The sequence below is a fragment of the Gorilla gorilla genome, chromosome 9 (assembly GCF_029281585.2).
Source record: "Gorilla gorilla gorilla isolate KB3781 chromosome 9, NHGRI_mGorGor1-v2.1_pri, whole genome shotgun sequence".
Classification (NCBI taxonomy): domain Eukaryota; kingdom Metazoa; phylum Chordata; class Mammalia; order Primates; family Hominidae; genus Gorilla; species Gorilla gorilla.
Genome location: NC_073233.2, coordinates 85,974,072 through 85,986,162, shown reverse-complemented (window position 1 = coordinate 85,986,162; position 12,091 = coordinate 85,974,072). Strand labels below are relative to the sequence as shown.

Below are 12,091 nucleotides of genomic sequence, written 5' to 3'. Positions count from 1 at the left end.
GAATTGATTGTTAATATATGGTATCTTGGTGATAAAGATAAAAATAAAACAAAACAAAATATCTGTTTAATAGGTTTGAAATTGAAATTTCTTGATCCCAACAATATTCCCAAGGCCTCAATGACAAGTGGTTTGGTTCAGCAGTTCCAACACACAGTCCTTCCCTCAGTGACTCCCTTGGCAACCCTCATCTGCACACTGATTGCCATATTGGTAAGAACTCAACAGATGGTGCTCATTTCTTGGGTTTTCTCTGCTTTTCTTTTGTCTGGCTGATTAAATTTCAACTTTCAAGCTCTTCCAACTGTAGGATAAATTTCATGCCTGTAATCCTTCTGCAGATTGAAGCATTTCCTAGCAATTCTTAGAGTAACTTTGAATACCATAAGGAAGGATTACCAGTAAAGCCTTTATGAGAGATTCTTGCCAGTGGCTGTTAGACCATCTGTTCACCCTGGGGGAAGGGAAAAAGAAAAGCCCAGAGAGGAAGAGGCATGGATCATGCTGCGGAGAAAGAAGGAAATGTTTGTGGCAGGGACATCCAGATTTGGTTTGTTTTTCTCACCCTTAGCTAAATCATCAAAATTCCAAATGTATCTGGACGGCGTGGATGTTTTGTCTTGATGGTGATAATGAGTTGAGAGAGTCGACAAAGGCTTTTTGAGCCTAAGATGAGCCTAATATGAGTAAGATGCTCTTAGAGGCCTCATTCTAAGTACTTTAGAAACTTTAATTTCTAAAATTTCATTAGTGATTGCAGTGACCTCAATTTCATGGTATAATTTTAGTAGAATTCAATATAAACAACTCAATCCTATCGATAATTACACTCATCTTTAATTTTGGTTTCTGAATGTTTCAAACCTGCTAGCAACCACCTGATTCCACTTAATTACATGACAGTACAGGTATGTAGATAATTAAGCTCTGTTGGGCTGTTTGTTCACATATATTAATTGAGGTAAAACATTTTTCCTAAAATTTCAGCCTTATGAGGTATATATAGTTTCTATGGCCTTCCAGCCAATAAAACTAAGTATTTATTAATATGGTAAATCTAATTTATTGGCTCAAAAGCATCTATGGACTTCTGTAGTTTGACCTATTAGGTTCATTAATAAATGAACTATTAGTAAACTAATTAGGAAGATGTAATAAGTTGTTAGACTGTACATCCCAGAACTTAATTTTGATAGTATAATTAATTTTTTTTTTTTTTTGAGACAGAGTCTCACTCCGTCGTCCAGGCTGGAGTGCAGTGGCGATTCTCCTGCCTCAGCCTGCCGAGTAGCTGGGATTACAGGCGCCTGCCACTGCACCCGGCTAATTGTTTTGCAGTTGTTTTGTTTTTGTTTTTGTTTTTTGAGACGGAGTCTTGCTCTGTTGCCAGGCTGGAGTGTAGTGGTACGATCTCAGCTCACTGCAACCCCCACCTCCTGGGTTCAAGCGATTCCCCTGCTTCAGCCTCCTGAGTAGCTGGAACTACAGGCATGCACCACCACGCCCGGCTAATTTTTTTTGTATTTTAGTAGAGACAGGGTTTCACCATGTTGTCCAGGATGGTCTCGATCTCCTGACCTCGTGATCCGCCCACCTCGGCCTCCCAAAGTGCTGGGATTATAGGCCTGAGCCACCACACCCGGCCTTTTTTGTAGTTTTTAGTAGAGACAGGGTTTCACCATCTTGGCCAGGCTGGTCTTGAACTCCTGACCTCGTGATCGATCGACTTGCATCAGCCTCCCAAAGTTCTGGGATTACAGGCGTGAGTCACTAGGCCCGGCCAATTTTTTTTTTTTTTTTTTTTTTGAGACAGAGTCTCGCTCTGTCACCTAGGCTGGAGTGCAGTGGCGCAATTTCAGCTCACCGCAACCTCTGCCTCCCAGGTTCAAGCGATTCTCCTGCCTCAGCCTCCAGAGTACCTGGGAATACAGGTATGTACCACCACGCCCAGCTAATTTTTTTTGTATTTTTAGTAGAGATGGGGTTTCACTATGTTGGTCAGGCTGTTCTTGAACTCCTAACCTCAAGTGATCTGCCTGCCTTGGCCTCCCAAAGTGCTGGGATTATAGGCATGAGCCACCATGCCCAGCCAGTAGAATTAATTTTAATGAGTTAAATATATACATCAAGGCCAGGTGTGGTGGCTCAAACCTGTAATCCCAGCACTTTGGGAGGCCAAGGCAGGCAGATCACGAGGTCAGGATTTCGAGACCAGCCTGGCCAACATGGTGAAACCCCGTCTCTATTAAAAATACAAAAATTAGCTGGGCGTGGTGGCAGGCACCTGTAATCCCAGCTACTCGGGAGGCTGAGGCAGGAAAATCGCTTGAACCCAGGAGGTGGAGATTGCAGTGAGCCGAGATCGCACCACTGCACTCCAGCCTGGGCAACAAAGCGAGACTCTGTCTCAAAAAAAACAAAAATTAGATCTATATATATTTACATATAAAATATATTTATTTACATATAAAAATATATATATACACATCAAATGCCAATTTTTTCTGAGTTGTTGCTTTTTTGTTAACTTTTGTTAGACTGTGCACAAAGTGATGAGTGATTCGGTTTCATGAAGAATTGTCTAAGATCGGCTGTCTTTCAGAGATGATGCAAATTGTATTCACCTGAATTCTGTTTCTGTAAAGTCTATTTCAAATGATACTGAAGTTTATCTTTGCCTATTGTTTCTAGCCCTCTATTTTCTGTCTTTGGTTTAAACCCCAAGGGCCCAGAGGCTTTCTCCGATGTCTAACTCTTTGTGCCTTGAGCTCCTTTATGTTTGGGTGGCATGTTCATGAAAAAGCCATACTTCTAGCAATTCTCCCAATGAGGTAAGCAGATAGCTCAGCCAGTGAGCATTTTGGCATATTTCACAATGATCCTATTTTCTATTTGCTCTGTCCCTTCTTGTCATGTTCACCAGGATAGGCAAAAACAAAGATGTATAGGAACAGATGTCCACTAGGACAGGACAGGGATGCTTAACTTGAGATTCTTGGACCCATGAAGGTATGCAAAAATGCATGTACTATTTCTGTTTCTGCGTTTTTGGAAAGAAGCACTGTAGTGATTAAGTACCATGAAAGCCGGCTTTTAGATCTGATCATTGAGGGGCAGTATGTTATAGAAAAAACCTGGGCTGGCCGGGCGCGGTAGCTCACGCCTGTAATCCCAGCACTTAGGGAGGCCGAGGCAGGCAGATCACGAGGTCAGGAGATTGAGACCATCCTGGCTAACATGGTGAAACCCCATCTCTACTAAAAATACAAAAAATTAGCCGGGCATAGTGGCACATGCCTGTAGTCCCAGCTACTCGGGAGGCTGAGGCAGGAGAATTGCTTGAACCCGGGAGGAAGAGGTTGCAGTGAGCCGAGATCACACCACTGCATTCCATTCTGGGTGACCGAGGGAGACTGTCTCAAAAATGAAAAAAAGAAAAAACTTGGGCTTTGGCGTCATCCCGTCTGAAAATAAGGTCCCATGGTTCCTTGTTAAGTGTTGTTAGTCAAAGTAAGGATTTAGTCTATTCTGGAATAATACCTGATACTGTACTACATTTCAGATTTTCCAGAACTGTTTTTGTTTTGCATTCTTTCTTTTGAGCCTCACAATAATCTTTAAGATAATTGGCCAGGCATGGTGGCTCACATCTGCAATCCCAGTACTTTCGGAGGCTGAAGCGGTGATTCACTTGATGCCAGGAGTTTGAGATCAGCCTGGCCAACATGGCAAAACCCCATCTCTACTAAAAATACAAAAATTAGCCAGGCATGGTGGTGCATGCCTGTAATCCCAGCTACTTGGGAGGCTGAGGCATGAAGATCCTTCGAACCAGGGAGGTGAAGGTTGCAGTGAGCCAAGATGGCGCCACTGCACTCCAGCCTGGGGCAATAGAGTGAGACCCTGTCTCAAAAAAAGAAAAAAAAAAAAGATAGTTAAAATAAATGGGTATTATTCCCTTTTTTTTCCTTTCTTTTTTTTTTTTTCTTTTTGGTAGAGACAGGGTCTTGCCATGTTGCCTAGGCTGGTCTCAAACTACTGGGCACAAGCAGTCTTCCTACCTCAGCCTCCCAAAGTGCTGGGATTGCAGATGTGAGCCAACAAAACAGGCTTATTCCCTGTCTTAAAATCTGAAGAATCTAGGGCTCAAAATGTTTGTGACTTGTCCAAAGTCATACAGGTCGCAAGAATTAGAGTTAGGACCTGAATCTTATGATGTTGAATCTATGATCTTTTCACTATGCCATGCTAAAAAAACCATTTTAAATGTAAGTGTCCAGTTTAGGCATAGTTGAAACCCAATAGATAGATAAATGGTAATAATAGCCTCTTTCTTGATATTTTTCTTGAATCTTGAGAAATCATTTAAGCTCTGAACATATATTAAGCAAATTTGTCAGGCCAGTATATGGCTTGTCTGGGTTCATTTAGCAGCTTGGAGTTTCCAAATTAAAAAGTAAAGCAAAAACTTTTAATGTCTTTAGTCTGAATTCACACCAAACACCAGCAGGTGAAGGGCATTGTCCAAGAGATGAGCTATAGGGTTGGAAATGAAGCTCCAAGTCCTGTTTCCCTGACTGCCACCACTAGGCAGCTCCCAATCCCACAACATTCCTGTCTTTGGAGAAGGTGATTACTCAGGGAAGCAAGATTCTTTTTTTTTTTTTTTTTTTTTTTTTTTTTTGAGACAGAGTCTCGCTCTGTTGCCCAGGCTGGAGTGCAGTGGCACGATCTCGGCTCACTGCAACCTCTGCCTCCCAGGTTCAAGCGATTCTCCTGCCTCAGCCTCCTGAGTAGCTGGGATTACAAGCACCCGCCACCATGCCCGGCTAATTTTTGTATTTTTAGCAGAGACAGGGTTTCACCATGTTGGCCAGGCTGCTCTTGAATTCCTGTCCTCAAGTGATCCTCCCACCTCGGCCTCCCAAAGTGCTGGGATTAAAGGCATGAGCCACTGTGCCCGGCCAGAAGCAAGATTATTTTACGATACCCCTGATTCAGTTTGATACATGCTATTGATTGCTTAAAATTTCCTGCTAAAAAATTAATATTCTCAACTAAATTGAACTTGTGGCAAAATCAGCATGTTCTTCTATGCCTCAGCCAGTTCTAATGTAATAGGAGATGCAATTTATTTAAGCTATTTGCAAGTGTAATAACAGTTGTTGTTTTAAGAAATTATTTTTATTTTTAGCCTTTTGTCTGTGGGAAAAGCAGGAGACGCTTCGATTTTTCTGATTCTGACCACAACAGGACATTATTCCCTCTTTCCTCTGCTCTTCACTGCACCAGGTAAACAGCGTCTTCTGAGAAAAATATATTTGACTATCACAACCTTTTCATCGAGGCCCAGAGATTAATACATCTAATTTAAACAACCCTAGAATCTCTTGGAGAGAGATCATTCATCCTCTTAAATAAAACCTCCAATTTCCTGTAATTCTCAGCATCTCTAGATGTCACAAAAATGTAAAATTAAACTTAAAAAGTATTATTAGCACTATATAGCTGTGTCAGTGTGCTTATATTACTTTCAGCATCATAAGTCTTTCTGTCATCAGCTAAATTATCTTTTTTTTCTATTCTTTTGACAGAACTTCCCATTAAAATCTTACTCATGTTACTATTCACCATATATAGTATTTCGTCACTGAAGACTTTATTCAGGTAATCAAAAAAAAGTTTAAAATTATACTTACTCTTGTGAAATGTTTACACCTAAATGGTCAAATAAGCTTTTTAAATTTTATTTTTAAGTTATAACAGTAATATGACAACATTACAAAAAAAATTGGTAAGTAGAGGGAGAAATCACTCAATCCCATCACTCAGGCGAGACAACATAGTTTGTGTCTTTAGTTTGGGGGAGTATTTGAGGGGGACTACTTAAATTAAAATCCTATATGAAAACTCAAAAACTGAATGTAAAATATGCTTTATGAATAAAACTATTAAATACAGATAGATATGGAAAAAACTAAAAGATACTATGTACAAATTTTTTTTGTTTGTTTTTTTGAGACAGAGTTTTGCTCTTGTTGCCCAGGCTGGAGGGCAATGGCGTGATCTCGGCTCACCACACCCTCCGCCTACCGGGTTCAAGCTATTCTTCTGCCTCAGCCTCCCAAGTTACTGGGATTACAGGCATGCATCACCATGCCCAGCTAATTTTTTTTTTTTTTTGGAGACGGAGTTTCACTCTTGTCGCCCAGGCTGGAGTGCAGTGGCGCAATCTCCACTCACTGCAACTTCCGCCTCCTGGGTTCAAGTGATTCTCCAGCCTCAGCCTCCTGAGTAGCTGAGATTATAGGTATGCATCACTACCACACCTGGCTAATTTTTTATATTTTTAGTAGAGATGGGGTTTCACCATGTTGGCCAGGCTGCTCTCGAGCTCCTGACGTCAGGTGATCCGCCCACCTTGGCCTCCCAAAGTGCTGGAAGTACAGGCGTGAGCTGCTGTGCCCGGCTAATTTTGTATTTTTATTAGAGACGGAGTTTCTCTATGTTGGTCAGGCTGGTCTTGAACTTCCAACCTCAGGTGATCCACCCACCTCGGCCTCCCAAAGTGCTGGGATTACAGGCGTTGAGCCACCGCACCCAACTGTGTACAAATTTTACTACAGAATTATAGATGGAAACTTTTTCTCTTCTAAACTGTATGTAATGTTAACTATAATTTTTTTTTTTTTTTTTTTTTGAGACGGAGTTTCACCCTTGTTGCCCAGGCTGGAGTGCAATGGCACGATCTCAGCTGACTAAAATCTCCGCCTCCCAGGTTCAAGCGATTCTCCTGCCTCAGCCTCCCTAGCAGCTAGGATTACAAGCATGCGCCACCACGCCCAGCTAATTTTGTATTTTTAGTAGAGATGGGTTTCTCCATGTTGGTCAGGCTGGTCTCGAACTCCTGACCTCAGGTGATCCACCCTCCTTGGCCTCCCAAATTGCTGGCATTACAGGTGTGAGCCACCATGCCCGGCCAACTGTAATTTTTTAAAGCTTGCTTATGGTTCATAACTGTGTCCATAAAAACTTATATAATTAACTATGTTAAAATGCAGTTATAGCCATGTGACCCAGCAATTCCACCCCTATACCCAAAAGAATGGAAACAGGGACTCAACAGATACTTGTACATCAGTGTTCATTGTAGCATTATTCATACTAGCTAAAAGATGGAAACAACCCAATGTCCATCAACAAATACATGATAAAGTGTGATATATACATATAGTGGATTATTCAGCCAAAGAAAAGAATGAAGTTCCAATACATGCTACATGAATGAATCTTGAAAACATGCTAAGTGAAAGAAACCAGACAGAATAGAACAAATATCATATCGTTCCACTGATAGGAAATTCTAGAATAAACAAACATAGAGACAGAAAGTAGATTAGAGGTTGAGGGAACAGGGGGATGGGGAGTTATTGTTAATGGTTCCAGAGTTTCTGTTTGGGGTCACGAAAATATTTTGAAGGTGGATAGTGGCGATGGGCGCATATTATTGATCTACTTAATACCCTCAAACTGTATACTTAAAAATGGTTAAACAAATAGCAAATTTCATGTTATATATATTTTACCAAAATAAAAAATATTTTAAAAATCTGGTGAAACCTTGTCTCTACAGAAAATACAAAAATTAGCTGGGCATGGTGGCAGGCGCCTGTAATCCCAGCTACTTGGGAGGCTGAGGCAAGAGAATCGCTTGAACCCAGGAGGTGGAGGTTGCAGTGAGCTGAGAATTGCACCACTGCACTCCAGCCTGGGTGACAGAGCAACGCTCCATCTCAAAAAGAAAATTTTTTTTAAATCTTCAATTCTATATTGTTTCTTATGTTCTTATTCCAATGTCACGGCACCCAACCCCTTTACCTCTTTCAAATGCAGAACTAATTCTCTCTGAGCAGCTTGAGCTAAATAACAGCACAGGTCGATGATGGAGTAAATTTAGATTGTTGAGATAATATAATGTATATAATTATCATTTTTTCTAAATGTGAAACTTATTTTTTATTTTTATTTATTTTTTGAGACAGAGTCTCACTCTGTCGCCCAGGCTAGAGTGCGGTGGTGCCATATCAACTCACTGCAACCCAGTTAAAGCAGTTCTCCTGCCTCAGCCTCCCAAGTAGCTGGAATTACAGGCCTGTGCCACCCTGGTCAGCTAATTTTTGTATTTTTAGTAGAGATGGGGTTTCTCCATGTTGGCCAGGTTAGTCTAGAACTCCTGACCTCAGGTGATCCACCTGCCTTGGCCTCCCAAAGTGCTGGGATTACAGGCATGAGCCTCTGCACTTGGCCCTAAATGTGAAATTTAATATACTCTTGACTCTGGCCTTGGCTATAATAATTGACAGCAAGACAGTGCAGATGGGGAAGCTTTAGCTAGGAAATGTTTGCTAAACCAGGATGACTCATCTAAAATCAGACTTTTCTCTCTTTTTTCCTTCAGAAAAGAAAAACCTCTTTTTAGTTGGATGGAAACTTTCTACCTGCTTGGCCTGGGGCCTCTGGAAGTCTGCTGTGAATTTGTATTCCCTTTCACCTCCTGGAAGGTGAAGTACCCATTCATCCCTTTGTTACTAACCTCAGTGTATTGTGCAGTAGGCATCACATATGCTTGGTTCAAACTGTATGTTTCAGTATTGATTGACTCTGCTATTGGCAAGACAAAGAAACAATGAATAAAGGAACTGCTTACATGTGTGCCAAGCAATTATTTCATGGGAAATTAACCAGAACTTGAAGAAAGTTGCCAGTGGCATCAGCCATTTGTTTCAGTAGAACTGTTCAGAGCACCATTCTTCCACACTTGGTCTTGCCCAGCCTAGCAACCGGATTGTCACCATGGTGAGAAGCCACTGGCCCTCCATAAGCACTGAAACACATCTGAAAAAAAACTCACCTTTCCCTATTAAAATTGTCTGAGATCGTTCAGACTGCTGTGCTTGCTCAAGCCAAACAGGGAGTCTGATTAACCGCATAATTATTTGTAGCCTATGCTAACCATTGTGAGGATATAAAGCATAATTAGAATCCTGTGCTAAGGAAATATAAATGAAATGCTATTTTGTATGCCCAAAAAAACTTCTGGATCGTTACCAGCTCCTACATTTTCCTCTTGGCGTGTACACAGGCAGATGGTATACTGTCCCCATTCTGTACACCTTGTTCCAGATTTTTTTTTCTTTGAAATTATACAGTGACAATACTCACAAAGCCAAGGGGAGTAGTTAAGGTACTGGTTTGGCCAGGCAGCAGAAACTACAAACCACAGCTACTTTACATTGATTTAAGGATATCTCGTGCAGCTCATTTATTCTAACAGCAAGCACTGCAGTTTTTATAAGGCAGCCACTTAAACCTTTCATCATGCGCAGGAACTGAAGTGATTTTTGCAGTCTGGTTCTTATCCTTTCCCTTCCTTAAGAGTACTTCATATATGCTTTTTATCCAGGACCCCAATTTGTGTAATATCTGCCACACATTCAGATTCAGCCAACGTTTATCTAGTCAACAGTAGGAACTTTCACACATTTTATTTTATTTCTATTTTTTTTTCAGCCCTCAGGCAGAATTCGTACATTTTATTTACCCATTATCCCCTAAGATCAGAGAGACTCCAAGGTCAATGGCATTCTGAGATGGAATCCAGTTATTCCATCTCTTCCGTCTACTCCATTTTCTAAGATTTCTTTTGGGTCTGTTATTGCAGAGACAAAGATGGGGATCTTGCCAAAGGGGGAGGGAAGCGTAGCGCCTCTACCTGTTTTCCTGCCCACAGTCTCTCCTCCACCCTGTGTTCCAGCTGGCCTAACAACTTCAAACTCCCCGTGTGCCATGCTGTCTTGTACCTCTGTTCCCTTTCATTCATGCTGCTTCCTCTCCTCTCTGCTGACTTCTACCCTGTCATCTGATTATATGAACCTCTTCAAGATTCAGCTTAACTGCTGCCATGTCTGTGAATATAAAGGCAGAATGGTGTAGTGATTAAGAGTAGGGGCCTTAAAGTCGTATGGCCTGGTTGTAAATCTTGCCTCCATCATTTTTTTTAAATCTGTAGGCAGGTTATTTAACCATCTTTTATCTGAATGTTCTCATCTCTAAAATGATTACATAAAAGATTTAGAACACTGCCTGATGCATTTTAAGTGCTCGGTCAATAGCATTGCTATTTATGTGAATCTTTTCCTATCCCTCTACCTTCCCTCCTCCTGCAGAATTGAGTTGCTCCCACTGTGCCAGGAGTCTGCTGATACCATTAACCGCTGTAATACTGTGTTATGTTTACCTCTTTTCCCCAGGAGACTAGTAGTTTGAGACCACACTTGTCTTCATAGCCCCAGTTTTTAGCACAGTTGAATGAATGAATGAATGAAGCACACCAAACCAGCCATGATTAACACCTAAATATTTTATTAGTACAAGCATTAACACAAAGGACCAGTATAGTTCCTCACGTCTTTGCTGTTGTCCAAGCCAAAAAAAAAAAAAGTAGAAGATGAATTTGGATGCATTTCAACCTGACCAAATTTACTTTGTTGGTTGTTATTATGAAAGTGATGTGATGTCAGAAGGGGAAGAGCTCATCTAGTGTAGGGATTTCCAGAATGTTCTGTAGAGCACTGGAGGTTCTTCAGTGTTACCTCAGAGGCCCTGGGCTCTGTCCATAGTAAATAGCTTTGATCTGTTTCATATATTCACATGGCTTCATATACATTTTCATTTGACTTCAAAGTCCAAATATAGCCTTAAAGCAGTTCAGCTGAGCACAGTGACCCACACTTGTAATCCCAGCACTTTGGGAGCCTGAGGCAGGCAGATCACTTGAGCCCAGGAGTTCAAGACCAGCCTGGGCAACATAGTGACACCCTTTGTCTACAAAAAATCAAAAAATTAGCCAAGCGTGGTGACATGCGCTGTAGTCCCAGCTACTCAAGAGACTGAGGTGGGAGGATCACTTGAATCCTGGAAGCCGAGGCTAAGTGAGCTGTGATCACAGCACTGTGTTCCAGCCTGGGGAAGTAAGCAAGACCCTGTCTCAAAAAAAAAAAAAAAAAAAAAAAAGTCAATGTCTTATATTACCGGGAGGGAAATGGCTCCAGACTCTGAAGAATACCTTGTTGGTGCCAACACAGACTAGAATCTAGACTTTTTGTCTAGAGCCCAAGATTCTTTTATTCTTTTCCAAGCACTATACTTTGTAATCATGTTTTAAAACTTTACAGAGATATGGGTGGTTTTCAACAACAAATTCCTAAATTTCAGTCAATAAATGAAGTGCTGGTGGCGTGTGGTGGCTCATAGCACTTTGGGACACCGAGGCAGGAGGATTACTGGAGTCCAGGAGTTCAAGACCAGCCTGGGCAACATAGTGAGACCTGTCTCTACAAAAATAAAAATTAGCCAGGCGTGATGGCCCGTGCCTGTAATCTCAGCTACTCAGGAAGCTGAAGTGGGAGAATCACTTGAGCCCAGGCAATTGAGGCTGCAATGAGCCATGATCCTGCCAATGCACTCCAGCCTGGGTGACACAGCAAGACCCCATCTTAAAAAAAAAAGAAATGCTGTTTCAAAATATTTTGAAATCTGGAATTAAGCAAAGTTTAAGAACAAGATAGTATTATCAAAATGTAAACAAATAAGATACATAATTCATTTCTTACCTACTAATTAATGTATATGCAATGTGCCACAATTTAAGAAGATAAAAGAATAGGTGGTGGGACTTCGTGTTGTTGGTCACTGTATCTTTCCCCAGGTGGAGGCATAGAGCCAGAACTGGGCGGGAACTACTAGGAAGATGTGCTGTCTTTCTAGCCCAACTCTGGTATAGTGTTTCTTGTTAAGTGTTATAGACTTGTATAGTGTTATAGACTTCCACCCTGAAACTTTGTGAAGGAAGCACTCAGTATCAGAAATGCCCCCTAGGTATAGCCCATGCGGCTTCTGTTTGCAGTTAATAGGAAAGAAAACATGCCAATAAAATAATGACCTTTGAAAAATATGTATTTTTGATTAAAATGTCAATTTTATGCACATATTTTGATTTTAATTGCATCATGAGTCATCTGTTAAAAAGAGT

General features: G+C 41.1%; 1 protein-coding gene across 6 annotated transcripts in view; it reads left to right on the top strand.

The window, feature by feature from the left end:
* ALG8 (ALG8 alpha-1,3-glucosyltransferase) overlaps positions 1-8,708 on the top strand; it is a 38,760-nt gene extending 30,052 nt beyond the window's left edge. For 3 of the 6 annotated variants that reach the window (XM_004051877.5, XM_019036843.3, XM_063693417.1), the window contains 5 exons: positions 74-213; positions 2,692-2,831; positions 5,195-5,292; positions 5,595-5,667; positions 8,459-8,708. In XM_004051877.5, coding sequence (XP_004051925.1) covers positions 74-213; positions 2,692-2,831; positions 5,195-5,292; positions 5,595-5,667; positions 8,459-8,690 — 683 coding nt within the window. In that variant the 3' untranslated portion in view covers positions 8,691-8,708. The remainder of the gene's footprint in view (positions 1-73; positions 214-2,691; positions 2,832-5,194; positions 5,293-5,594; positions 5,668-8,458) is intronic. The other 3 variants (XM_063693418.1, XM_063693419.1, XM_063693420.1) reach the window with 3 other exon arrangements.
* The last annotated feature ends 3,383 nt before the right edge of the window (positions 8,709-12,091 follow it).